The sequence below is a fragment of the Labeo rohita genome, chromosome 16 (assembly GCF_022985175.1).
Source record: "Labeo rohita strain BAU-BD-2019 chromosome 16, IGBB_LRoh.1.0, whole genome shotgun sequence".
Taxonomy (NCBI): domain Eukaryota; kingdom Metazoa; phylum Chordata; class Actinopteri; order Cypriniformes; family Cyprinidae; genus Labeo; species Labeo rohita.
Genome location: NC_066884.1, coordinates 7,515,242 through 7,541,477, shown reverse-complemented (window position 1 = coordinate 7,541,477; position 26,236 = coordinate 7,515,242). Strand labels below are relative to the sequence as shown.

The window sequence follows — 26,236 nt, the reverse complement described above, 5'->3', positions numbered from 1 at the left end:
TGTTCCATTTCTATGGCTCCAGTGAGAGTCAGTCAGCTGGAGACTGATCCAAAGCATCTGAAAAGAAAAAGACGTGAGGAAATAAACAGCTGTTTATCAGAACCAGACGATCATGGCATCGTTAAATCTCGGCTTCAGCGGGGCTCGTAAAAAAGCGGTAGCGCGTATCAGAGCCGTGGAGAGGAGGAATCTGATCACCGTGTGCAGGTAAAATCTGATTACACGTTCATCATCACTGCAGCACACCGGCGGCGTTGAACATGTGTGATGATGTCATTGTTATTTTTTCGCAAGTTAGTTTTTGTAAATTGCTGATGCTGGAACAGGGGAGATGAGATGATGTACGTGTACTGCACGCACAAGCGCTGATCTGAGATCTGTCATCAGAGCATCACGTCATATAGATGTACTCCATAGAAAAAGTACAGTGCTGATAGGTACTGAATGATTCATGCAACATGGCATTTACATTGTGCTCCGAGGAACTTAGAAGAAGGCATGTCAAAAAATTAATATGTTTAAAAAAAAAAGAAAGAAAAACGCATGGTTGGATCATGGCACTCATATATACATACATATATATACATTTTTATATATATATATATATATATATAAAAAACAAGGTGGACGTGGTTAAAAAAAAACAGTCATATGCATATGAATATGTTTTTATATTAGATTTTTGTTTTAATATTAGAAAAGCTTGTCTCTTATAGGCGGTGATGACTGAGTCTTAAGAACTTTGTGACCCATTCTGTGTCATATATCATATTGCTGAAAATTGCATTTCTTTGCTGAAGCCTGAAGGAAGTGGATACAGTTGATCTTTTTGGTCATTTGGAATGGCATGCTATCATATTAAATCAATTATTTCTTCTACATTTGCCAAAATGTGCAGTATACAACCAGATCACACTGCAATGGGCGCTGTATCCCGAAATGCAGTGTGCTCAGTTTGACCTTCTTTTTAGTGTAAATAATAAATCAGAAATGTTATGAACTTGATGTATTTTTGGATAAAAGTTATAAATATAATATATGCAAAATATGCAACCTAAGCTTACTGGAAAAACATGCCTCTATTTATATTTTTGGTAAATCATGATGTGTAAACTAATACATTTTCATGTCTGCATTACATAAGTAGCTGCGTATCTAGTTGTAAACTCGCTTGGTAGTCCACCTGGTACAGCATTGCGAAACACTCAGATTTGAGTCCTGTCAATTATGTGTCATGATAAAACAGTTCAAAGACCTTCAGAATCAAGCTAAAATGAATGATTCCTTTAGCAAATGTGTTTTAGCTCATGTGTGCTTTTGTAAACACTAGTGTACAGTTTAGCGTAGGTGGTTTGTTGATTTCAAACACTATAGAGCATTAACCTTTTAGTGCCACTCACAGGATATTTCCAAACTGCTGCAATACATACAACCAACATAATAAAAAGTTGCCAGATTAATCTGTTTTGAATAAATCTGAACACCGTTTTATTGCCGTTCACTGGACAATTAACTTTAAAAGTGTGTTGTAAAATGTGCAAAAAATTAAACTTAAAGCGCTGGTAGATTCACGTTCATCTGTTTTGAATAAACCTGAATGCCACTTACTGGAATATGATTAATTACATTAATATGTCTAATTAGTCAGTGCTACAAAGGGCACGTTTGAAGCAGGAAAAGCGTCAATCTGAACACAAATGAATGTCATAGCCATGAGGGGGCACAGCAGGAATCAGCCAATCAAAAGGCTTGGTGTGTGACGAGTCCACACATTTACAGTCACAGTAAGACCGAAGCTCACGGCTCAGACAAATAAAGCCATTTTTACTGTGTGTGTCTGAGGAAGAAAGAACGGAGGAACAGATAAGCAAAATCCATTTCCTCTCATGTTTATACTGCGATATCTGATCCAGAGTTCATTCAGGACTCAAATAAATCACTGCAGGTCTTTTTGTTTTTGAGTGATAACACAGTGTGTGACGTTCAGAGAATCATGAAAAGAAGTTCATGTGGTAAGAAAGTCTTGAATGAAGATATTGGAGTGTAATCTGAATAATTGTTCTAGATCAATGCTCTTAAAATCATCATGAAACTTCAAAGAAGTCCAGATAATTCGGGACCTTCTCAAATGAAATGTCAGGCTGGTTTAATCTACGTGAGATGTCACAGGACGGCTTCTTCAGAAATTCAATTTTTGAAGATAGTTTTGAGTAGCAGATTTAATATGGTCCGTGTGACCTTCCGTCAGGTTATTTTAAAGGGATTTTGTATCTCTCTGTGCCATGAAGTACTGTGTATCGTTAAACATTTTTAAGCAGAAATATGATAATTGGTGCCACATGACCTCATTACATTGCATAAGTATTGCCATTATCTGACTTACTGTTATTTTAGTATTATTTATAAACAATTCTAGTAGTTATTAATATATGGAATTAACGTTTATATTTATATTGTTAGTTCTCATTTTAATCTTTATTTAGGTTATAGTACTTTTGTTCTGTGTGTTTTTTTATATATATATATATATATTTTTTTATTTACCTTTATTTTTTAATTTTAGTCATTTTAGTACCTTATTAAATTTTCGTTAGTTCACAACATATATTTCAGTTGCTAACATTATTTGTAAAAAAATTAAAAAAAATTTTTTTTTAAATCCAAAAAAAAAAAATCCTTTGCATTAAGGCTGTCACGTTTCTTTAATTTGAGTACTTGATTTAAAAAAAAAAAATCTTGACTACAATTTGTCTGTGTCGAGTAACCTGCAAAACACAGGAAGTGGTGAATTTCACAAACAAGAATCCATTAAATGCATTATAGAGTGTTTTCATGACATGTCATCAATCGGCCATATTGGCGGCACTGAGCATAAAACAATGCCACTGAACCGAATGAAAATTATTGTCATGTTTTGGGCTGTACTGATCGGACCGACAAGGAAAAACATTTGGAGTACTATAGACTGCCAAAAGTTATAACAAATCAAGGAGAAGAGTGCAAAAAAACTGTCTGAGGAACAAAAGGTGTTGTGGTTGGCCAAACTGAACCAGAATTTCCAGGGCAAGAATTTTTACAACATTCATGTTTGTTCTTATAATTTACAGGCAGGTATGTGAAATATTAGGCTATTATCTTAATTAATACTGCTTGTATGTATCTTTACCACCTATTAACTTTAGTCCGTCAAAATATTGTGCTCTTTCCTGCTTATTAAGTCCTTCTCTATATGATTTAGCAGCTTCCACATGTTTTTTCCATGGTTTAGACAGCGTATATTAGCAGAACAACATATTCAGTAGTACATTAACGGTGCAGTGCATGCTGTTGTTTACATCCGAGTATGGCCAATAATGCTGCGCATCCGGGTAACTGACTAAATCATGACATAAGTGCAAACCCTCAACGTTCTAAGGCTCCATGATATATTAAACCCATTTTAAAATCCTAAAAAAATAATAGTGCTATTTTGAATTCACAAACGCTACGATTCAGTTACATAAATATATGTGAGACAAGATTAATACATGCACTTATTATTATTATTACATGTGTGTAGGTTAAGGATGCGCATCTCACAGAGCGGTATTTCATCAGATTTGTAAGGTAAATCATTTATAAACCTACGCAAACACAGGAGAATTCATCACTATCTAAACATGTAACGTTACTGTTCATCGCGATTTCAAAATAAAAGCTCAAACCTTCACTCTGAGTTTACACGTTTTGATGTCCACATATTCAAGAAATTACAGTGGCTGTAGCGTTACTGTCACAAAGAAATGGACAGATGTTAAAGATTAAGTAGACATTTGAATAAAATGTTTAGTCAGTATTAAACAACGATTAGATTGCGCTCTAAAGTGTAGAAACAACCGTCAGGCCATTGGCGGCGTAATGTACATTAGTTATATTGTTTATAACGAATTATGTGTATTAACAGTTTTGTTTGATTACTTGCTTTTGATACTTCATTTAAACTAAGTCATTTTCAAAGCTATTGTTCGCTTATGTCCTCAAAAAGTATTAGAATTATCCAATTACTCGATTAATTGTCAGAACAAACGACCGATTACTAAAATAATTGTTATTGGCGGTCCTACTTCGCATATAATGCTGCTAAGCATTTCGTACTAGTTTAGATTTTTGAGTTACTTAAGATGATATGAAATAATTACACTCAAACTTTTTTTTTTGTATTCCCCCTTCCCCCACATTTGCTCTGTGTTTTAAAACGGAAATGGCAGAAGTGAAATTATCTCTGAAATGACATTTGCATGAAGGCTGCTAGGTATTTGGAAGTCATGTGGAGACGCATAAAAGCACAGGAGCTGCCGATAATGAAAAGGACAGTCATTTATGCCGTAATTACTTTTGATGAGACCATAATAAACGGCACTAATGGCGCTCCACAAAACACAAGACATCTCCTTTGACTCTCAAATGCTCTTTTAGGGTTTTTTAAAAGCTTTAGTTTAGGGTTTTAGTGAAAACTCTGCTTATTTTTTAACTCTGAATTAGACATCCATTTGCCTCCTTGCTGAACTCATAAGTTGTTTTGTTTTTTTTGTGTCACTGTCCAAATAGCAGCATTGTTATTAGGTAAAACTAAAAGCATTAAAATCTTTATTGTTAATTATAATAATATTTAATTGAAGTAAAATATACATATTGGTTGAAAATCTAAAATAAACACTAGAAATGTGGCCTCGTCAACTGAAATAAAGCAAGATACTATAGATAATAACAGGCTTAAATGATATTTAATGCATTATGAGATGCCTTAAAAAGCAGCATAATTATGTTAATTATTTAAATAACTACAGTTTTTAGACTGTTTCTGCTTAAACTGTATTGTGTAAATCTCTGTTGTGCTCATGATTGTGTGTTTGTGTTTGACTATACAGGTTCTCAGTGAAGACCCTCATTGATCGCTCGTGTTTTGAGACGATAGACGACACATCTGCTGAGTTCATCAACTTTGTCTCCATTCTAGAACATATTCTGAGCCATAGACTGAAAGGTGAGGAAGAAAACATGCAAACTGTCCTATTTCATTTGAAATTGTAAATGCATTTCATCTTGACCTGAGCGGCACATTTTTAGCAAACTCAGCTGGACTTGATAAACCCTCAAGGTGTGTGATCACAGCAAAACATTAATTATTTCATATGTGAATAGGGCAATTACATTTAAAGGTACTTTAGAAAAAAAACAGCCTGTTGCATTTTTAAAGAGGGTGGTCATTAACATAAAATACATCAGATATTTAATTTTAATATATGCATTTTGGAATATTTTAGACATAAACAACAAAAACAACATACAGTTGTCCAATTGGCAGAGCCTTAGAGAACAAATGAACTGACACACGCACTCAGAATAACTGTTGAAGTGAGCTATGCCAGAAGTTTCACACACCATTACATAGTGATGCTGTGATACATGCTGCTAAAAGACCTACACACACAGACACACGCACTCTCCGACTGCTGTAATGAGGTATAAATACAGCACTGAGTGTCTCATTTTGGGTTGGAAGAGCTCAGACGACTCTCACGGCGTGTCAAAACAGCTCTCACGCTCACTTGCATATCAGTGTTTTTCAGCCTTTCAGCAAAATTTGATCTCTCCATGTTTATGTATGTTCTCTGAAATGGCTTAAAAAGCTGAAAATCCCCGTGGAGCTCGTCACTTGTCGCATTCAATCCCTTTGATTACTAGCTCAGATGTTTACCCCCGAATGTCACTGCACTAAAACACAACTAGATACAAAAAAAAGAAAAACTGTGTTTTGTTTTTCTAGGATAGTTTTGCATCTGAATGAATACACAGTTCTTCTTGTTGAATCAAGATGCTTTTACACTGTGTTTTCCTGTTGTAGGTCAGGTCAGCTGGTTTGGCTACGAGAGCCCGCGCAGTTTCTGGGATTACATTCGAGTGGCGTGTAGTAAAGTCCCGCACAGCTGCATTCACAGCATCGAGAACATGGAGAACGTCCGCAGCTCTAGAGCAAAGGTCAGGACACACACTTCTGTGTTGCAATGTTGTTATAATTTTATTTATATACAGTTATTGCATTTGTTATTATTTTGAATTTTCTTTCATATTTATATTTTTTGTTTCTATTTTAATTTAGCAATTTTGTTACATGCCTTTGTCATTTTTATTAGTTTTTTAATATTTTTATTTAGCTTAAATTTCTATTTATTTCAGGTTTTATTTTTATGTTAGTTTCATTTTATTCTAGTTTATGTTTTAGTCATTTTGTTTATTTAGCTTTAATGTGTAGCTTTTATGTTTTAGTAATTTTGTGTATTTACCTTTTAATGCGTCCAATGTTCGGTATTAGTTTTCATTTTATTGATAGTTTCATGTTAATTTTAGTTTACGTTTTAGCAATTTTGTTATGTGCTTGTGCCATTTTGAAAAAATATTTTTATTTAACTTAAGTTTATGTTTATTTCAGTTTTCATTTTACTTTTAGTTTAAATTTTTTGTTTAGAATTAAGTAGTTTTGTTTATTTAGATTTTCTTTGTTTATTTAGTAAATTTAGTACTTCAACTTTTATTTCAGGTAAGTGGCAATGCAACATTACCAATTTTCCATTTTAGTTTTAATTTTAATTTTAATCTTATGTTAATTTTAGTGAACGTTTTAGCAATTTTATTATGTGCTTTTGTCATTTTTGTTCGTTTTTAATAATTTTATTTGGCTGAAATTTATATTTATTTAAAGTTTTCATTTTCTTTCTTTCTTTTTTTTTTTTTTTTTGTTAGAATTGAGTAATTTTGTTTATTTGGATTTAAATTATATTTATTTCCATTTAACTAAATTTAGTACTTCAACTTTTATTTCAGATAAGTGCCAATGCAACATTTCCAATTTTTGGTTTTAATTTTAATTTTAGTTGACATTTTAGCAATTTTGTTATGTGCTTTTATTCTTTTTTTAAAAATATTTTTATTTGAATTAAATTTAGTTTCATGTCAATTTTAGTTTACGTTTTTATTATGTGCTTTTGTCATTTTTATTAATTTTTTGTATTTTTATTGCGCTTAATTTGATATTTATTTAAATTTTTATTTTAACTTTAGTTTTTTGTTTTGTTTAGAATTTAGTGATTTAGTTTATTTAGCTTTAAAGTATATTTATTTCAGTTTTAGTAAATTTAGTACTTCAACTTTTATTTCAGATAAGTGCCAATACAACATTTCCAATTTTTTCTGGTTTTATTTTTAATTTTCATTTTAGTTTCATGTTAATTTTAGTATATATTAGTATATTTTTAACATTTTTATTTAGCTTAAATAAATATTTGTTTCAGTTTCTTTTTTTAGTTTAGAATTTAGTAATTCTGTTTATTTAGCTTTTTTTCATATATATATGTTTTTAATTAAGGGAAAGTCTTTAAATAGTTTTAGTTAATAATATCACTGATCGGGTGTCACATTTCATTCTTTGAGTACAACACTCACATACTATAACAAAGTGTACAAACACAAAAACCAGAGGAAACTCCCAGCTCACACTTGTCCTGTTTAAATCTGGTATTATCATCCGTCTCAGATGATTCGATCACAAGTATTCAGCTAAGATAGCCAGCTCAAATATGTCTCCTCTGTGATGTTAATATCAGACATAAATGGGGTCTGTGTCCTCACTCTGGTGAATTATTTCAGTTTTAAAGGCTTTTGTGGTTGACAGGTAAGAGCATCTCCCTCTCTCTCATTCTTTCTCTCAGGGTCGTGCCTGGATTAGAGTGGCATTAATGGAGAAGCGTTTGTCTGAATACATCTCTGCAGCTCTAAGAGACTTTAAAACTACAAGGTATTTTTCCACAGCACTCACAGACACACACTGAGACTCTTATATTTGATTGCAGGCTGATTGTTTTAAGATCTTTTTATGGGTCTCTGTTGTTAACCTCTACACAACACTGATTGTTTAAACATAGCGACTTTACTGAAATAAAAGCAGCATGGTATGACTTATTTAGCAAAATATTGAGTCTAAATAAATGTGTAATTTTGTTTATTTAGGTTTAAAGTATATTTATTTCAGTTTTAGTAAATTTAGTACTTTCAGATAAGTGCCAATGCAAAATTTCCAATTTTACGCTTTAGTTTTTATTTTAATTTTATTTACGTTTGAGCTATTTTGTTATGTGCTTTTATCATTTTTATTTTTTTTTTGTATATTTTTATTTAGCTTAAATTTGTTTGTTTCAGTTTTCATTTTAATTTTAGTTTTTTTTTTTGTTTAAAATGTAGTAATTTTGTTTATTTAGATTTAAACTATTTATTTCAGTTTTAGTAAATTTAGTACTTCAACTTTTATGTTAGATAAGTGCCAATGCAACGTTTCCAATTTTATGTTTTAGTTTTCATTTAATTTAATTTTACTTTCATGTTAATTTTAATTACGTTTTAGCTATTTTGTTATGTGCTTTTGTCATTTGTATGTTTTTTTAATAATTTTATTTAGCTTAAATTTGTTTATTTCAGTTTTCATTTTAATTTTATCTTTTTTTAGTTTAGAATTTAGTTATGTTGTTTATTTAGCTTTAAATGATATTTATTTCAGTTTTAGTACATGTAGTATTTCAACTTTATTTCAGATAAGTGCCAATGCAACATTTCCAATTTTCGGTTTTAGTTTTCATTTTAAGTTTAGTTTCAATTTTATTATGTGCTTTTGTAATTTTTAGTAGTTTTTAAATTTACATTTCTTTAATTTAATTTTCTTTAATTCATTTTCAATTCAGTTTTAGTTTTAGGAATTTTAGTAGTTCAACTTTCAGCTTTTTAATTTCAGTTAGATGCCAATGCAACATTTAAAAAAAAACAAAAACAAAAAACAGTGAACCTAATTTTTTAAAATATACGTAATTTTTTTTAATGTTATATATTTTTTTAATTATTTAATTAAATATTTAATAAATTATAGTATTTATTTCATTAATTTCATTTTTTAGCATTTTTTTTATTTTAATTAAGGGAAATTATTTTTTAATAGTTTTATTTGAAATAATACTGAAATAAAAGCAGCATGGTGTGACTTATTTAGCAAAGCTAAATTTTTAGCATCATTACTCCAGTCTTCAGTGTCACATGAACTTTTAGAAATCATTCTAATATGCTGATTTGCTGCTTAAAAACATTTATTATCAAAGTTGAAAACGTTGAAATTTAAAAGTGTTATTTCTTTAAAAAATACAAAAGTGCTCTAATTGTTCCTCTCTGGTCTTTTTTGTGTGTTTTCTTGTATTTGTTTGTCAGGAGGTTTTATGAGGAGGGGGCTGTAGTTCTGGGTGAGGAGGCGGGGCTTCTGGCAGATACTCTGATTGGACTGAATGCCATTGACTTCAGGTACATTCATGTTCATTCACTTCCTTTCTGTGGGTGGCTGTGACATTCAGCCGTGTCACAGCAAGACAGGATGCTGATCATTCATTATATGGGTGTTGCTCAATAAACACCTGCTGACACAAGCCACACTCACACACACATATATATATATATATAGTTGCTGAGAACAGGCTCTGTATTGTTTTGTACGATCATCGCTTCCCATAATACTCTGCCACAGTGACATTCTCATCAAATAAAGTGCATTTGTTTGGCTTGAGCTGAAATGTTTATTCTTGATTGACAGTTTCTGTCTGAAAGGGGAGGGGCTTGATGAGAGCTGTCCTGTTGTCATTGACTACACGCCGTATCTTAAATTCACACAAACGTAAGAGACTACACACACATATAAACATGCTGCCTTTTTGCATATTGGTTCGTCTTGATGCGTGTGATTGAGTATTATATATGTGTGTGTGCTGTAGTTCTGACAGCATCAGCAGCGATGAGGAGGAAATGAGAACGCTGGGCAGCAGTGGGAGTGAAGCAGGCACTCCTGAATCCCACATGGCTGCCAGTCTGATGGCTGATCAGAGCACCTGGTACAGCAAGAGCAAAAGATTAGAGCAGAAATACAGAGTCGTGCTGGAACAGAAGGTGAGGACGACTACTAATCATATTGTTTTTGAAGTATGCGTAGCCTACTGGGTGCAGTATGCTGATTTTTTTTTTATGCGCAGAATACCCACATCTACTGCAGTTGCCAAATTGCATAGTACACAACCAGAGCACACTGTGAGCTTTGCTTTTCTTGGTTTTCATTTGCTGTGCATGAAAATCAACTTCTGAGCAGGCTGCATTATAAAAATCTGTGAGAATTCACCATTTTGTGATGCATAGATGCTCACCAAGCCTCCATTTATTTGATAAAAAATAGAGTAAAAACAGTAGTATTTTAAAATATTTGTGCTGTTTCAAATTGAAAATTTGATTTCCTCAAATTGAGGGAAAAATGCTTTTTTCCTGGTTTAATGTTTTTTTATTATTATTATTATTATTATTATTATTTTATTTTAAAACAATGAATAGTTAATCTTTAAAATAGAATTAAAAAAATAATAATTTAATTTTTTTTATTAATGTTGAAAACAGCTGTTTAATATTTTTGTGAAAACCCTAATGCATTTCAATAGTAATTCATTATTTAAAAATCAAAATAATAATAAAAAACATTAAATCAGAAAAAAGTTAAGTTTAATTAATCTGACATTGTAAAAATATTTGATTATTTGGTGCTCAAATTGTTTTTTTTATTAATGTTGGAAACAGCTGTTTAATATTTTAGTGAAAAACTTGATGCATTTCAATAGTAATTCATCATTTTAAAATAGAATAATAAAAAAAAGAAAAACTTTTTTTTTATTATTTGGTGATTTGATGCTCAAAATACATTCATTTTATTAATGTTGAAAACAGCTGTTTAATATTTTTGTAAAAACCCTAATGCATTTCAATGTAATTCATCATTTTAAAATAGAACTTAAAATAATAATAATAATAAAAGCATTAAAACAAAAACAAGTTTAATTAATTTGAAATTGTAAAAATATTTGGTGATTTGGTGCTCAAAAAAACGTTTATTTTTATTAATGTTGAAGTCAGCTGTTTAATATTTTTGTGAAAACCTGATGTATTTCAATAATAATTCATCATTTTAAAATAGAATTTAAAATGAAAACACATTAAAACAGAAAAAAAGTTTTTTTTAATTAATTTGAAATTTAAAAAAAAAAATTTGTTGCTCAAAAAACATTTCTTTTTAATAATGTTAAAAACAACTGTTTAATAGTTTTGTGAAAACCCTGATGGATTTAAGTAGGACATTATCATTTTATATAGAATTTAAAATAAAGAAATAAAAAACATTAAAACAGAAAAAAAAATGTTTTAAATTAATTTGAAATGGTAAAATATTTGATGATTTGGTGCTTAAAAAACATTTTATTTTATTAATGTTGAAAACAACTGTTTAATATTTTTGTGAAAACCCTGATTTGAATAGAAAGTTAAAAAGAATAATGTTTATTTGAAATATATATTTTTACGTAACAATGCAAAAGTCTCACTAGTGTCACTTTTGGTCAGCTTAAAGCATCCTTGTTGAGTAAAAGTAATTTATTAAAAAAAAACAGGCAATACACTGATGATACTGTTTTGCCTTTGCAGTGATTATTTTAGGATTTATGCTGTTAAAAAATAATATTTAATCTTCTAGATTGAATATCAAAAAATACTAAAATGTTATTATTTTTATGTTCATCACCATAAGTGTCATTTAATTCAAAATTCGTTTAATTCTAAAGTCTTTGCTGTTACAAAATTCAATTAAATACCATAAGAAGTCTTGAATTTCATTACCTTAAGCATTCATATTTCATGACTGTGAACAATGTACCAAGATTGTAAATGTGAAAAAGCTTTATTTGTAGTCAGTCATGCTGCATGCTGTTTACATAAGTTTTTTTAACAGAATGTAGTATAGAATATATACTGTCATATATAAAATATGTAGAACATATACTGTATATACTGTGTGGCATATGCAGTAAGCAATACACTAGTTTTCCGTATCCTATTTAAATGTTAAATTTTTCTAGATCAGTGATTCTTGGTGCTCCTGAGTGCGTCACATTTTAAGTATCTAATCTGGCTCCCTCAGATCAGGTCGGGGGGCCGTTGCTGATGAGCGGATGAGTCAGTCAGGTGTGTTAGATAAGAGAGACATCCTGGGGGGACCTGGGAGCAAGACGAGCAAATACTGACACATATCACATGAATTATAATAATTGTTTAGGGTTATCTGGAGGAGCTGGTGCGTCTGAGGGAAGCTCAGCTCTCTGAGTCTGTCTCTCAGAATAAATCTCTACTGCAGCGGCTCACAGACACCGAACTCAGCCACAAACTGGAGAAAGAGCAGTTGGAGATCATCATACTGGAGCTGCAGGATCAGCTGTAAGTTTGAACCAGTGTTAATTTAATTTTTTTAGTTTCTATCTATCTATCTGTCTATCTGTCTAAAATACGTGTGTATATATCACCTCTTTTATATATACACTATATATATATATATATACATACACACATACATAAATAAATGATTAAATATATATATTCTTACTTTCAATTATAATTTTTTGTTGTGTATTTTGTTATTTTGTGTATATACACTACCAGTCAAAAGTTTTTGAACAGTAAGATTTTTAATGTTTTTCAAATAATTTTCTTCTGCTCACCAAGCCTGCATTTATTTGATCCAAAATACAGCAAAATCAGTAATATTGCAAAATATACTGTTTAAAATAATTGCTTTTTGTCTGAAAATATTTTAAAATGTAATTTATTCCTGGGATCAATTTGTGTATATAGGATCATGATACTGGAGTAATGATGCTAAAAATTCAGCTTTGAAATCGCAAGAATAAATTGCATTTTAAAATATACATTAAAATAGAACAGTTGTTTTAAATTCTAAAAATATTTCAGTTTTTTGCTGTTCAAAAACTTTTGACTGGTAGTGTATATGTATGCTTTTATCGTATTTTATATTGTTTTTATATTTTCAGTTTTACTTAATTTTAATTACATTTACGTTTTTGTTCTTTTGTACTTTTTGTAAGTTTTATTTTATTTTTTACTTTTTTCAGTTTTAGTTTTACAAGTTCTAGTTCTTAAACTTATTTCAATTATTTTTCAAATTAAGTTCAAGGTATTTTTTAAGTAAAGTTTTAAGTTAATTTTTTTAATGTAATATTTATATTTTATTTAAACTTTATTCAATTATCAAAATCACTATAGTTTTAGTTTAGTTAACAATAATAGCACTGTAAAATGTAATATAATGCTTTTCTCTATCATTTTAGAATCATTTAATGAATTATTGCTGTCATGATCAACATAATTTTTTAAACAGCGCTGACTTTGTGAATGAGGTGCAGTTTTTAATATAATGCATTTTTTTCTATAAACTTTGCATAGAAATTGCACACATGGGATAGTTCACCCAAAAATTAAGCTGTCATCATTTACTCACCCTCAGGTTGTTCCAAACTGATATGAATTTTTTTGTTCTGCTGAACACACAAACATATTTTAAAGAAACCAAACAGTAAGGTAAAAACAGGAAGTTAATGGGGACCAGCAACTGTTTGATTACCAATATTTATATAAATAATGACATAATTTTAATTTTTAGGTAACTACAGGTGAATACCTTTGCCACATTTTGAACCTGATTAAACTGAATTGTGATTGGTTAGTGAAAAAGACACGCAAAACTGGTACAACTGTTTGGTGAACTTGCCTCTGTAAGTATGATTCATGCTCATGGAAATGTGCTGTTGCAGGGTGAGAAAGGTTAATTATCTGTGTGGTGTGTTCTCATTTATCATTTGATATTATCTGTGCTGTGTAGCATGAGAACGGTTAATCTTTAGTGTTTTCAGCGGAGTGTCATTACGGATGATTTCTGTGTGTTTCCTGCCTCCTGAGTCCTCCGATTCGTTTCTCCTCTCATTCTGTCAGACAGCTGGAGTTCACGGTTCAACTAAGCTCTGGAGATCCGTCTGCTCACGGAGACGTCAGAAGCTCAACCAGAGCAGGGTTGCTATGGAGACAGACGCAAATAAGTTAATAGATGATTGCAGCGTGTAAGCCGAGAGAGGATTTGATCGATGGATAAGGGGAAATGAATGAAAGAATAGAGAGACTGATGGGAGAATGTTGTTTGTTTGCATGTACATTTTTATCGGCACTCGTTTTTTTTACAGTTGAGGTCAAAAGTTTACATCCCCCTTTCAAAATCTGCAAAATGTTAATTATTTTACCAAAATAAGAGGGATCATACAGAATGCATGTTATTGTATGTTTAGTACTGACCTGAATAACATATTTCACATAAAAAATATTTACATATAGTGCACAAGAGAAAATCATAGTTGAATTTATAAAAATTACCCTGTTCAAAAGTTTACATCCCCTTGATTCTTAATACGGTGTTGTTACCTGAATGATCCACAGCTGTGTTTTTGTGTTTAGTGATAGTTGTTCATGAGTCCCTTGTTTGTCCTGAACAGGTAAACTGCCTGCTGTTCTTCAGAAAAAATCCTTCAGGTCCCACAAATTCTTTGTTTTTTCAGCATTTTTGTGTATTTTAACCCTTTCCAACAATGACTGTATGGTTTTGAGATCCATCTTTTCACACTTAGAAGAACTGAGGGACTCATATGCAACTATTACGCAAGTTACTGTTAAACACTCACTGATGCTTCAGAAGGAAACACAAAGCATTAAGTGCCGGGGGCTGAAAACTTTTTGAATGCAAAGATCAGGGTAAATTTAACTTATTTTGTCTTCTGGGAAACATGCAAGTATCTTCTGTAGCTTCTGAAGGGCAAAAATGCAAAAATATGATATTTAGGCAAAGTAAGACAAATGTACACATCTTCATTCTGTTCAAAAGTTTTCATCCCCTGGCTCTTAATACATTGTGTTTCCTTCTGGAGCGTCAGTGAGCGTTCGAACCTTCTGTAATAGTTGCAAATGAGTCTCTCAGTTGTCCATAGCGTAAAAAGATGGATCTCAAAATCATACAGTCATTGTTGAAAAGGGTTTAAATACATAAAAATGCTGAAAAACCAAAGAATTTGTTGGACCTGAAGGATTTTTCTGAAGAACAGCAGGCAGTTTAACTATTCAGAACAAAGGACTCATGAACAACTATCACTAAACAAAAAAACACAGCTGTGGATCATACAGGTAACAACGTGAAATATTTTATTCAGGTCAGTACTAAATACATGCATTTTGTATGATCCCTTTTACTTTGCAGATTCTGAAAGGGGGATGTAAACTTTTTACCTCAACTGTATATGTCTATTCTCTAAATCTCTATTCTATCTCTACACTTTATTTAAAAGTTTGGGGTCAGAAAATTCGCATGAACTTGTTCAGTAGTGACAATGAAGATTTTCATGATGTTAAAGAAGATTTATATTTCAAGTAAATGCGGTTCTTTTGAGTTTTCTATTTTAAAATGCTAAAATAATATCACAGTTTCCACAAAAATATTTAACAGTACAACCGTTTTCAACACTGATAAAAAGAAGCAGCAAATCAGAATATTAGAATGATTTCTGAAGGATCATGTAACTGTAGTAATGATGCTAAAATTCAGCTTTGATCACAGTAACATTACATTTTGAAAGATATTAAAATAGAAAACAATAATAATATTTCACAATATGTGATATGTGTTTTTGCTGTATATCAAATAAATGCAGCCTTGCTAAGCATAAGACACTTCTTTCAAAAACATACAAAAACAAAACAATACTGCCGACCCCAAACTGTTAAACAGTAGTGTACATTATGCAGCGTGCAGTATTCCAGTTTGATCTGGAGAGACGTTGCTCATGGCAGATGTTGGTCTGAGGTGTTTGATTAGATCATGATGGTCATTCGCTGCACTGCAAAAATAGAACAGGGTCTTAATCTGTGTCTGGCAAGGGGGCTTTTGGATCCAGTTGTAAAAGATCAACTTTGTAAGCAGACTTGTTTATCAGATTAGATACAAGTACGCCTCTGTCCATAAGAAACTGTTTGTGTTTGTCTGTATCAGCTGTTTGGGACCATCTGGGTGAATCAATACAGATGTGTGGGTGGGTGATCAATACCGTGAGTGTTTGCAAACCACTATTAGTGATTTTTCAGCTGAATAGTCACTTTTGAAATCCAATTGCTGAGGTTAAAGACTCTGTTTATGGATGAGAAGATTTGACACTGAGTGCTATGTTCCAGATGTTAAGCTTTGATCAGTGACTTGTTGATAAAGATGGATTTTGGAGAAGCTTTGAGCATTTGCGTGATAGGAGGTAAAGATTTAGACGAGCCTGGTTGATTTTCTACTGTATAAATTAGGACTCCACAGTGGTTAACGGGCTAGATCACCCAGAAATGAAAATTCTGTCATTACTCACCTTCATGTCATTCCAAACCTGCAAGATCTTCGTTCGTCTTCTGAGCACAAATTAAGATTTTTTTTTTTTTATGAAATCCAAGAGCTTTCTGACCCTGCACAGAAAGCAGTGCAACTCACCCAGAAAGGTAGACATTGATAAAATAGTCCATGTGACATCTGTGGTTCAACTTCTAGTTTTTTCAGTGGAATACTTTTTGTGCGCAAAGAAAAGAAAAATAACAAGTTTATTCAACAATTTCACGCATACGTTATGGTACTCTCGTAAACGTGTGTCGAAGACTGAGACGAAAGAGAATACATTATTGAATAAAGTCACTTTTGTTTTCTTTGTGCACAAAATTATTCTTGTAGCTTCATAACATTAAGGTTGAACCACTGGTGTCACATGGACTATTTTAATGATGTCTTTACTATCTTTCTGGGCCCAGAACATGTCAGTTACGTTGCTGTCTATACAGGGTCAGAAAATATCTCAATTTGTGTTTGAAAGATGAACAAAGGTCTTACAGGTTTGGAACAACATGAGGGTGAGTAATTAATGACAGAATTTTCATTTTTGGGTGAACTATCCCTTTAAACTGATAATTATGATTATTGTGCTAAAAAAAAAACAAAAAAAAAACCTTTAGCCATTTTCACCTTTGACATAGCTGAACACTGACAACTTATTTACGTTATGAAAATGGGTAAAATCTTAATCTTACGAAGCCACTTTCAAAATCTAAAACATTTAAATTCCTACTAATAATTCTGATAATTCCAAATTATGTAGATGTTTTACTTTGTACATTGCACAAAGGCTGCATAAGTGCATTTATTCAGTGACCTCATTTGCAAACAGTATGGTGGAGATTTATGTTTGTCTTGATTACAGCTGCCAGCGAGAAGGTTAGCTCACAGATTTAGTAGCAGCAAACAGCATGAGTGGCCTTGTGAAGAAACTCAGATGGACTGTATGGCACTTTTATTTGAGCAGAATATCTTAAAGAAGTAGTTCACTTCCAGAACAAAAATGTACAGATAATGTACTCACCCCCTTGTCATCCAAGATGTTCATGTCTTTCTTTCTTTTTTCAGGATTTCTCTCCATATAATGGACTTCTGTGGTGCCCCTGAGTTTGAACTTCCAAAATGCATTTTAAATGCAGCTTCAAAGGGCTCTAAATGATCCCAGCAGAGGAAGAAGTGTCTTATCTAGCAAAAAAAATATATAATTTATATACTTTTTAACCTCAAACTCTCCTCTTGTCTAGCTCTTTGTGAACTTTGTGAATTCTGGTTCAAGACAGTGATGTCAAAAAACTCCCATTTCATTTTATCCTTCAACTTCAAAATCATCCTCCAATGCTGTTTTACCTTTTTTCTAAAGAGCGTTTGACCTGTGCATGTTCACTTTGTAAACGCTGGGTCGGTACTTCTGCAGTGATGTAGGGTGATTTTGAAGGTGAAGGAGAAAATAAGATGGGAGTTTATCGACATACCCTAACTGTCTTGAACTGGAATTTACAAAGTCACAAATTCACAGAATTCACAAAGAGCTAGACGAGAGGAGAGTTTGAGATTAAAAAGTATATAAATTGTAATTTTTAAGAAAATAACCAATCATTTTGCTAGATAAGACCCTTTTTCCTTGGCTGGGATTGTTTAGAGCCCTTTGAAGCTGCATTTAAAGGAGAAGTCCACTTCCAGAACAACAATTCACAAATAATTTACTCACCCCTTGTCATCCAAGATGTTCATGTCTTTCTGTCTTCAGTTGTGAAGAAATTATGGTTTTTGAAGAAAGCATTTTAGGTTTTTTTAGATTTTGAACTTCCAAAATGTAGTTTAAATGCAGCTTCAAAGGGCTCTAAATGATCCCAGCTAAGGAAGAAAGGTCTTATCTAGCGAAACGATCTGTCATTTTTTTCTAAAAATAAAAATGTGCATACTTTAAGCATAAAAGCTTGTGTAGCACAAGATCTGGGATGCGTGTTCACGACGCTACGTACTATTGAATCACGTCGAAAGGTCATGCAGAACGTAGGTGGAACTAAGAAGACTAAGAAAGTCAAACGCTGTTTACAAATAAAAAGGGTAAACCAAGTCGGACGATTCCAAGTCAGACGATTCGAAGTTGTAGGAGAAAATAAGATGGAGTTTTTCGCCATTCTCTACCTTTTTGAGCAGGAGTACACAGACGATGAACTTAGACGTGATTCGTAGTAGTGATGGGAAGTTTGGATCATTTTACTGACTCGGACCTTTGAGTCTTGTTCAGCAAAATAAACATATTTTTTCGAGTCATTTCGTTCATTTTAGCAAAATATAATTGAAATGTTATGTGTCACTTCCCTAACACATCTACTGCTAATACAAACACTGATCACACTACAAACAAGACAAAACTATAATGCTACAAGAAACAGAAAAGATTAATTCATTGTTTACCTGGGTCTTTAGTCTATGATTAGCTCACCTCACCTCTTATCTGACAAGTTTTCGGGTTTGAGTCATTTGTTCATCACGTGACAGCCCCATAAGATGAACGAACGACTCGAAAACCCAAAGACTCGAAACAGGTGAACTAATTTCAGTACAGAACCTAGGATGTTGCACATGCGCGACTGAACGAATCACTCCCCGAGATGACTCGTTCTTCGCGAGTCACATTAAAGATTTGTTCAAAATAGCATCGTAGCATCATGGACGCGCATGCCAGAGCCTGTGCTACACGAGCCTTTGTGCTTAAAAAGTATACACATTTTTATTTTTTGAAAAAAATGACACATCGCTTCGCTAGATAAGACCCTTCTTCCTCGGCTGGGATCGTTTAGAGCCCTTTGAAGCTGCATTTAAACTCCATTTTGGAAGTTCAAAATCAAGGCACTAATGAAGTCCATTATATGAAGAAGATGCTGAAATGTTTTCCTCAAAAACCATAATTTCTTTACGACTGAAGACAGAAAGACATGAACATCTTGGATGACAAGGGGGTGAGTAAATTATTTGTAAATTATTGTTCTGGAAGTGGACTTCTCCTTTAAACTGCATTTTGGAAGTTCAAACTCGGGGGCACCATAGAAGTCCATTATATGGAGAGAAATGCTGAAATGTTTTCCTCAAAAGACATAATTTCTTTGTAACTGAAGACTGGGGGTTACAAGGGGGCTGAGTACATTATCTGTACATTTTTGTTCTGGAAGTGAACTACTCCTTTAATGGAGATCGCTAAACTCTAACATACATGTTTGTGTGTTTTCAAATCATCTGCACTTTTTTGCAGCGCAGAGAGAGCGTTTGCACATGGTTGTCTGGTTGGAAAGATTAAATGAAAGACTGGGCAGAATATGTGTTTTGAAAAGAAAAGCTCTGATTGACCTCTGATCTGACACGGCAGTGTCAAATCAAATATTTTTTAAATAATTAGCCAGCCAGTGTCACAATGATAATTTTTGATTAAGGGAGAGAAGCAGAAATCGTGATTCCAATGAAAATGCGACTAATCGTTCAGCTGCATATACTGCATTTTCAGCTTTTTAGTACTGTCGCTTTAAATGATAATGTTTGTTTTTCCAGGACGGTGATGAAGAACCATGACCTTCGCTCCAGACAGGAGCTTACCTCGCACCTGACAAACCAATGGCCCTCACCTGGTGCCTTGGATACCAATGCAGTTGCCTTGGATACACTCCTGTACAGGAAGCGCACAGGACCATGGGAAGAGTATGTGCCTTCTGTTGTTGCATTTCGTGAACGTATCCTCTAAGATTACACACGTCCTTATGAGATACATGCAACTTCACACCACAGCTCATCTTATATTGGATTCCAGTCGAGTTCCTCGTGCTCAGTGAACGATCCAGGAAGCAAAGGCTCTCAGGCTGTAGTTTTAGCTCACGTCTGCAGCTCTCAAATCACATTACAGTATTGGCATGCTTCCTACAGCAATCACTCACATGTATTGATAACCCACAGAGGTTATTAAATGGGCTGATCTAATTGTAACCCAAACTTTCTGTTTCTCATGAAAACATATCATGTTATTTTCAGTTATTTTATTGCATTGTTCTCATGACAATTAAGCACATTTCCTCCTCAGATTTTTATTACTGTTATATGTAATAATTTAAATTATTGCCAATAGTGATCATTATTAGATTTCGAATGCTGTATGAAATTCTATATTTTTTAATGTTAGTTTTTTTAAAATCAGCATAAATTAAATTAGCAAAAATAATAAAAAATCTTTTTTATAATAATAAAAAATACCTTCTTCATTTTATTTAATTTTTATAATAATAAAAAAAAGTTAAATTCATTTTTCAAGGGAAATCTTGATGATTCTAAAATTAAGTAAAATATAATTTGTAATATATATAATAAATCCTAATAAACCGTAATGATTCAAAAATTACACTTTTAAATCAAAATATCATTTTAAAAAGTTAACGTAAATATTGCAAATATTTTTTTCATATTTTCACACAAAAAAAACCTTTATGGTATGTATATAATTGAACATTGGAATTCATTTCATATAATTTTTAATTAAATATTATTTTTTCTTTTGTGACATCGACATGTTATTTATTTATTTCATGACTGTAATTCATGTGTGTGTGACTACAGGAAAAGCTTCCAGAGTTTGGAGCAGCTTTCTGCGGATATGAGTCTCTCTCAGATGTCTCTGGATCCTGCACAACTAAACACACACAGTCTGGACAGCAAGGCAGGACATACAAACTGGCACAGAGAAGGTTTGTGATGCATGTGTGTGTGTGAGTCAGCTGTGGTGACATCATTCTCTGATAACCAGCTCTATTATAGATGATGTCATTTCACAATGGAAAGGTCCTTACTCCACCTAAGGGAAAATAACAGCAATAATGGCATCCCTTCCTCAAAAAAACACCACACAATAAAAAGAAGAAAAATTAGATTAAGAATTTATGCATTGTGACATTATTTAGAAAATGGACCCAAATTTTACTTTGTGTAATAATTAATGTAGTTTGGAGTAGGGGTTGACCGTTATGTGTTTTACAAGGCCAATGCCAATATTGATTATTATTATCAAGTAGACCGATAACCGATATTTTGAACCAATATATATATATATATATATGTCTGATGTAAAAATTAAAATTAATGTCAAAATTAAGAATAACAAGGGCTCTGACAAAAACTTTCTTTAAATGCATTTAAATTTTTTTTATCGGCAAATCAGTTTTGAAAATGACAGATACCGATAACCATAAAAATGATTATTATCGGCGCCAATAATTGGCCAGGCCAATAATCGGTCAACCCCTAGTTCGGAGTTTAAATAAAAAAAAAAATTCTCAAAAGGAGGTACTCACACATTTATTAAATTTAATATTAACTAATGGCAGTATAACTAAAACTAATGTATAAAACACTTGTATAAATCATGTATAAATAAATAAATTTTTCTAATTAATAAAGATATTTTTGCATTAGTGAGAACTGACAAAATGTAAATAATATAATACAAAAACAGATAACACTTCTAAAATATGCAAACTATGATTAAACTCTGATTTAAAAAAAAAAAAAGCCAAAATCACAGTTGATATTGCTTTTGATTTGGTCACTTGTCAACATTTATCATTCAACAATCAGGTTATTTTAGTATTATTTATATTAAATTTTAGTATTTATTAATATTTTTTAATTAGCTTTTATTTTTATATATTCATTACGATTTTCGTTTAGGTTTTAGTCATTATTTTAATGTGCTTTTTCTTTTTTCCTTTTTTCATTTAGCTTTATTGCATTTCTCTTTTAGTAATTTTAGCATTTTAAAAACTTAAACAAAAATGAGAAATGTTTCCTTGGTAACTATATGCTCTTTCTTTTGTCTGTTTAAAGGGATAGTTCACCCAAAAATGAAAATGACCCCATAATTTACTCACCCTCAAGCCATCCTAGGTGTATATGACTTTCTTCTTTCAGACGAATACAACCAGACTTATAATAAAAAATGTCCTGCCTTTTCCAAGCGTTATAATGTTAGTGAATGGGTGTTGATATTTTGAAGTCCAATTAAGTGCATCCATCCATTAAAAAAGTACTCCAAATGGTTGCGTTTGTATAAGAAAATTATGCATATTTAAAACTTCATCAACCGTAATCTCTAGCTTCCACCAACAATCTTACGTGTGTTCACGAGAGTGGTGTTCCAGCAGATGACGTAGGACGTAGGCGTAGCGTAAGCTCCGGTGAGAATATGCTAGTCTCGCGAGAACCAAGTTTTGTTTACAGCAAAGGAAAATGAATCTCCACTTGGCTTATATCAAAATCCTCCAACATTTTTTTTTTTTTTTTTTACAAATCCTTGTTTAGCAGTTCTAATTGACCAGTGTTTTGTTTTGCTCTCTCTACTCCACTTCCGTGTTTGTCTACATCATCCACTGGAACACCACTCTCTCATGAACGTGTATACACAGATAGTGGAAGCTAGAGATTTTGGTTTATAAAGTTGTAGGTACGGACATTTTTCTTACACAAACACATCGGTTCACTTCAGAAGGCCTTTATTAACCCCTGGAGCAGTGTGGAGTACTTTTCATGATGGATGGATGCACTTTATTGGACTTTAAAATCTCAACACCCATTCACTGCCATTATAAAGCTTGGAACAGGCAGGACATTTTTTTATTACAACTCCGATTGTATTCGTCTGAAAGAATAAAGTCATATAAACCTAGGATGGCTTGAGGTTGAGTAAATCATGAGGTAATAATCATTTTTGGGTGAACTATCCCTTTAATAACATAAATGATATCAGTGATGTCTCCATGCTCTACTACTGCGTGTACACACGCTTGTGTTTTCACAGGGAAAGAGGACACTCCGTCTTTGAGGGGTTTATGTGGTTCCTTAACTTCAATGGCCAGTTACAAATCTCTGGCCAGTCTGAAGTCCAGTGAGTATCTGGCCAGTCCAACAACAGACATGACCAGCCCAGGTCTGACTCCATCCTGAGAGACAAGTATGGACATATACACACATTCACAAACACACCGGCCTGCTTGAGATGGTGTGGGCTTGGAATTAAAGTGAAGAAACGAAAAGCTACCTACCGGTACCATCCTCAGAGCTTCTAAGGGACATTTCAGCTAGACAAGATGAAACCCCAGTGCTGTCCCGACTGGTTTTAGTTTAATTTAAAGTGCAATTCATTTTCAGATCTGAACATTTGGTCGTTGAGGTCCATAGTAAGCATTAGCATTAGTGATTATTGAGCATAATGTATCACGATGAATGACAATCTTGACTCAGGACATCAGTGAATTTCAGTTCAAATGTCTGCTGTTTTTTGCAAAGTCCACCGATAAAGGTTTTTATGGTGTTTTATTTTGTGCTACTTTTTCTGTGTGGAATAGTACTAAATTATTACTAAAGTTTGATTTAACTTTAGTGCCCCTATGGAGAATTCATAGTTTACATCATAGCACATCACAGCCATACTGCCACAGCTGTGTAGGAAATTGGTTGTCTGGTCCAGTGACCAATTATTTATTTTATTTTTAATTAAATTGAATTGAATTTTATTTGGAATTTTAAGTAAAATTTCTAGTGCCACAGCTATGTAGGAAATTAGTTGTCTGGGCCAATGACCCATTATTAAATTAATTTAATTTAATTTAATTTAATTTAGAATTGTATTTTATTTGAAACAAAATTTCTACTGGCACAGCTTATGTAGGAAATTGTTGTCTGGCCCAATGACCAATTATTTATTTTATTTTTTATTTTACATGGAATTTTATTTTATTTTGAATTAATTGAAATTAATTAAATTGAATTAATTGAATTTAATTTTAATTTTAATTTTAATTTATGTTAAGCAAAATTTCTAGTGGAATAGCTATGCAGGAAATTGGTTGTCTGGGCCAATGACCAATTATTTTATTTTATTATTAAATTTAATTTAATTTTTAAAGTTATTTAATTTTAAGCAACATTTCTAGTGGCACAGCTATGTAGGTAATTGGTTGTCTGGGCCAATGACCAATTATTTATTTTATGTTCATTTAAATTATGTTAATTTAATTTAATTGTTTATTTTATGTTGAAATTTATTTTATTTTAATTTCTAGTGGCACAACTATGTAGGAAATTGGTTGTGTGGGCCAGTGACTAATTATTTAATTGTTTAATTTAATTTAATTTAATTTAATTCAATTATTTAATTTAATTTAGGATTTTATTTTATTTTAAGCAAAATTTCTAGTGACACAGCTATGTAGGAAATTGGTTGTCTGGGCCAATGACAAATTATTTATTTTATTTTATTTTTTAGGTTGTGTTTTATTTTATTTTTATTTCTAGTGGCACAGCTGTGTAGGACATTGGTTGTCTGGCCAATGACCAATTCTTAATTAAATTAAATTAAATTATTTAATTGTATTTAATTTTGGATTTTATTTTAAGCAAAATTTCTAGTGGCACAGCTATGTAGGAAACCTATGTAGGTTGTTTGGGTCAATGACCAATTATTTACTTTATTTTGATTTTTTTTTGTTTTTTTTTGTTTTTTAATTTAATTCAATATTTTATTTTAAATTAACACTTTATTTTATGTTAAGCAAAATTTATAGTTGCAAGCCTCCTCTTAAAACCTTTCTTTATAAATTATACAAATTTATTATATTTATACTGTTATTAATGTGGCTCTTCACTACTATTTTGGCCCCTTGAATCAACATGCCAAGTAAAACAAAAGTTTTTTAAAAATGGAGCCCTGATAATATTGAGTGGTCGGCTTATGAATGAGAAATGTGAACAACATATATGCTTTGTTCACTTGCCATCATTTGTCTTTTTAGGCAGGTATGTGATTTCAGACATTTCTCTGGTGTGCTGAATGTGGATGTTAATACATTTATTTCTCATCTCTGGCTTTTAACTGGAGTGTTTGAGATTCAGAGATTCACTCTGTCCTCTTACGTGGAGAAATCTTACATATTCATCAGTTCTGTGATTTACATAATCATACAGCACTCAAACATCAGGTTTTGCATTTTCCCCGCCGTCACTCACAGATAGTGGCTAATGTGCACTGGTGTAAAGCACTGCCATGCATTCATATAAATAAATAAGAATAATACGGATGATAAATTACTGGTCTTGAACAAGAATGAATTCAGAACCTAAAGCAAAGATCCTGAACGTTTACAGATGAAACGTCTAAACTAGGGTTGCCAATTTAATGGGAATAATTAAAAAAGTAACACAATAAAAAATTAATCCAGTTATTGATTTCCTCTAACTTGTATGTAAATGCAGTGATTTTCTACCTCCAGAGCAATTAAAGCTTAAAGTACCACTTTGTTTTTGACTGTATAATGAAGCTGTGGACTACAGGCCAGTGATGTTCAATGAGAGAGAGATAAATTATATATTGACTTCAAAAACATTTTTAATGTCCATTCCATGCTTTTCTCATCTGACACAATTCTCTTCATTGGGGGCCTTTTTGTGCTTAATTTGATTACCAAATCAGAATGTCATAATTAATGTGCAGTATTTAATTAATTTTTAATCCACCGAATGCCCTCGTCTAAACCCATTTTTTTATTGAAATCGAAGGTTTCATTTTAGAATTAATTGGTAACGTTGTTTTTGAAGTTAAATTTATCTGATCAATCCTAATACTGCTGCTGATAATTACAAAAAATGACCATTAAATGTTACTAGAGGCATGCCAAGCCATGTGTTATATATAAAAATAAGATATTAAGAAATGTGTATGATTACTCATGAGCATCAGCACAGTAGGTAACAGAAATTCCAGGGAAACACGTATGCAGAATTCCCTTTGTTGCCGCTCATCGAAAA

At 32.1% G+C, this 26,236-nt stretch overlaps 1 protein-coding gene across 1 annotated transcript; it reads left to right on the top strand.

Annotated features, from left to right (window-relative positions):
* On the top strand, window positions 1-26,019 carry rundc3b (RUN domain containing 3b). The gene is made up of 11 exons (XM_051132275.1): window positions 1-207; window positions 4,908-5,023; window positions 5,885-6,018; window positions 7,746-7,831; window positions 9,283-9,372; window positions 9,659-9,739; window positions 9,837-10,008; window positions 12,206-12,363; window positions 19,946-20,092; window positions 20,999-21,126; window positions 23,232-26,019. Exons 1-11 carry the CDS (start codon window positions 113-115, stop codon window positions 23,375-23,377), a joined length of 1,353 nt encoding a protein of 450 aa, XP_050988232.1. The 5' UTR covers window positions 1-112; the 3' UTR covers window positions 23,378-26,019.
* The last annotated feature ends 217 nt before the right edge of the window (window positions 26,020-26,236 follow it).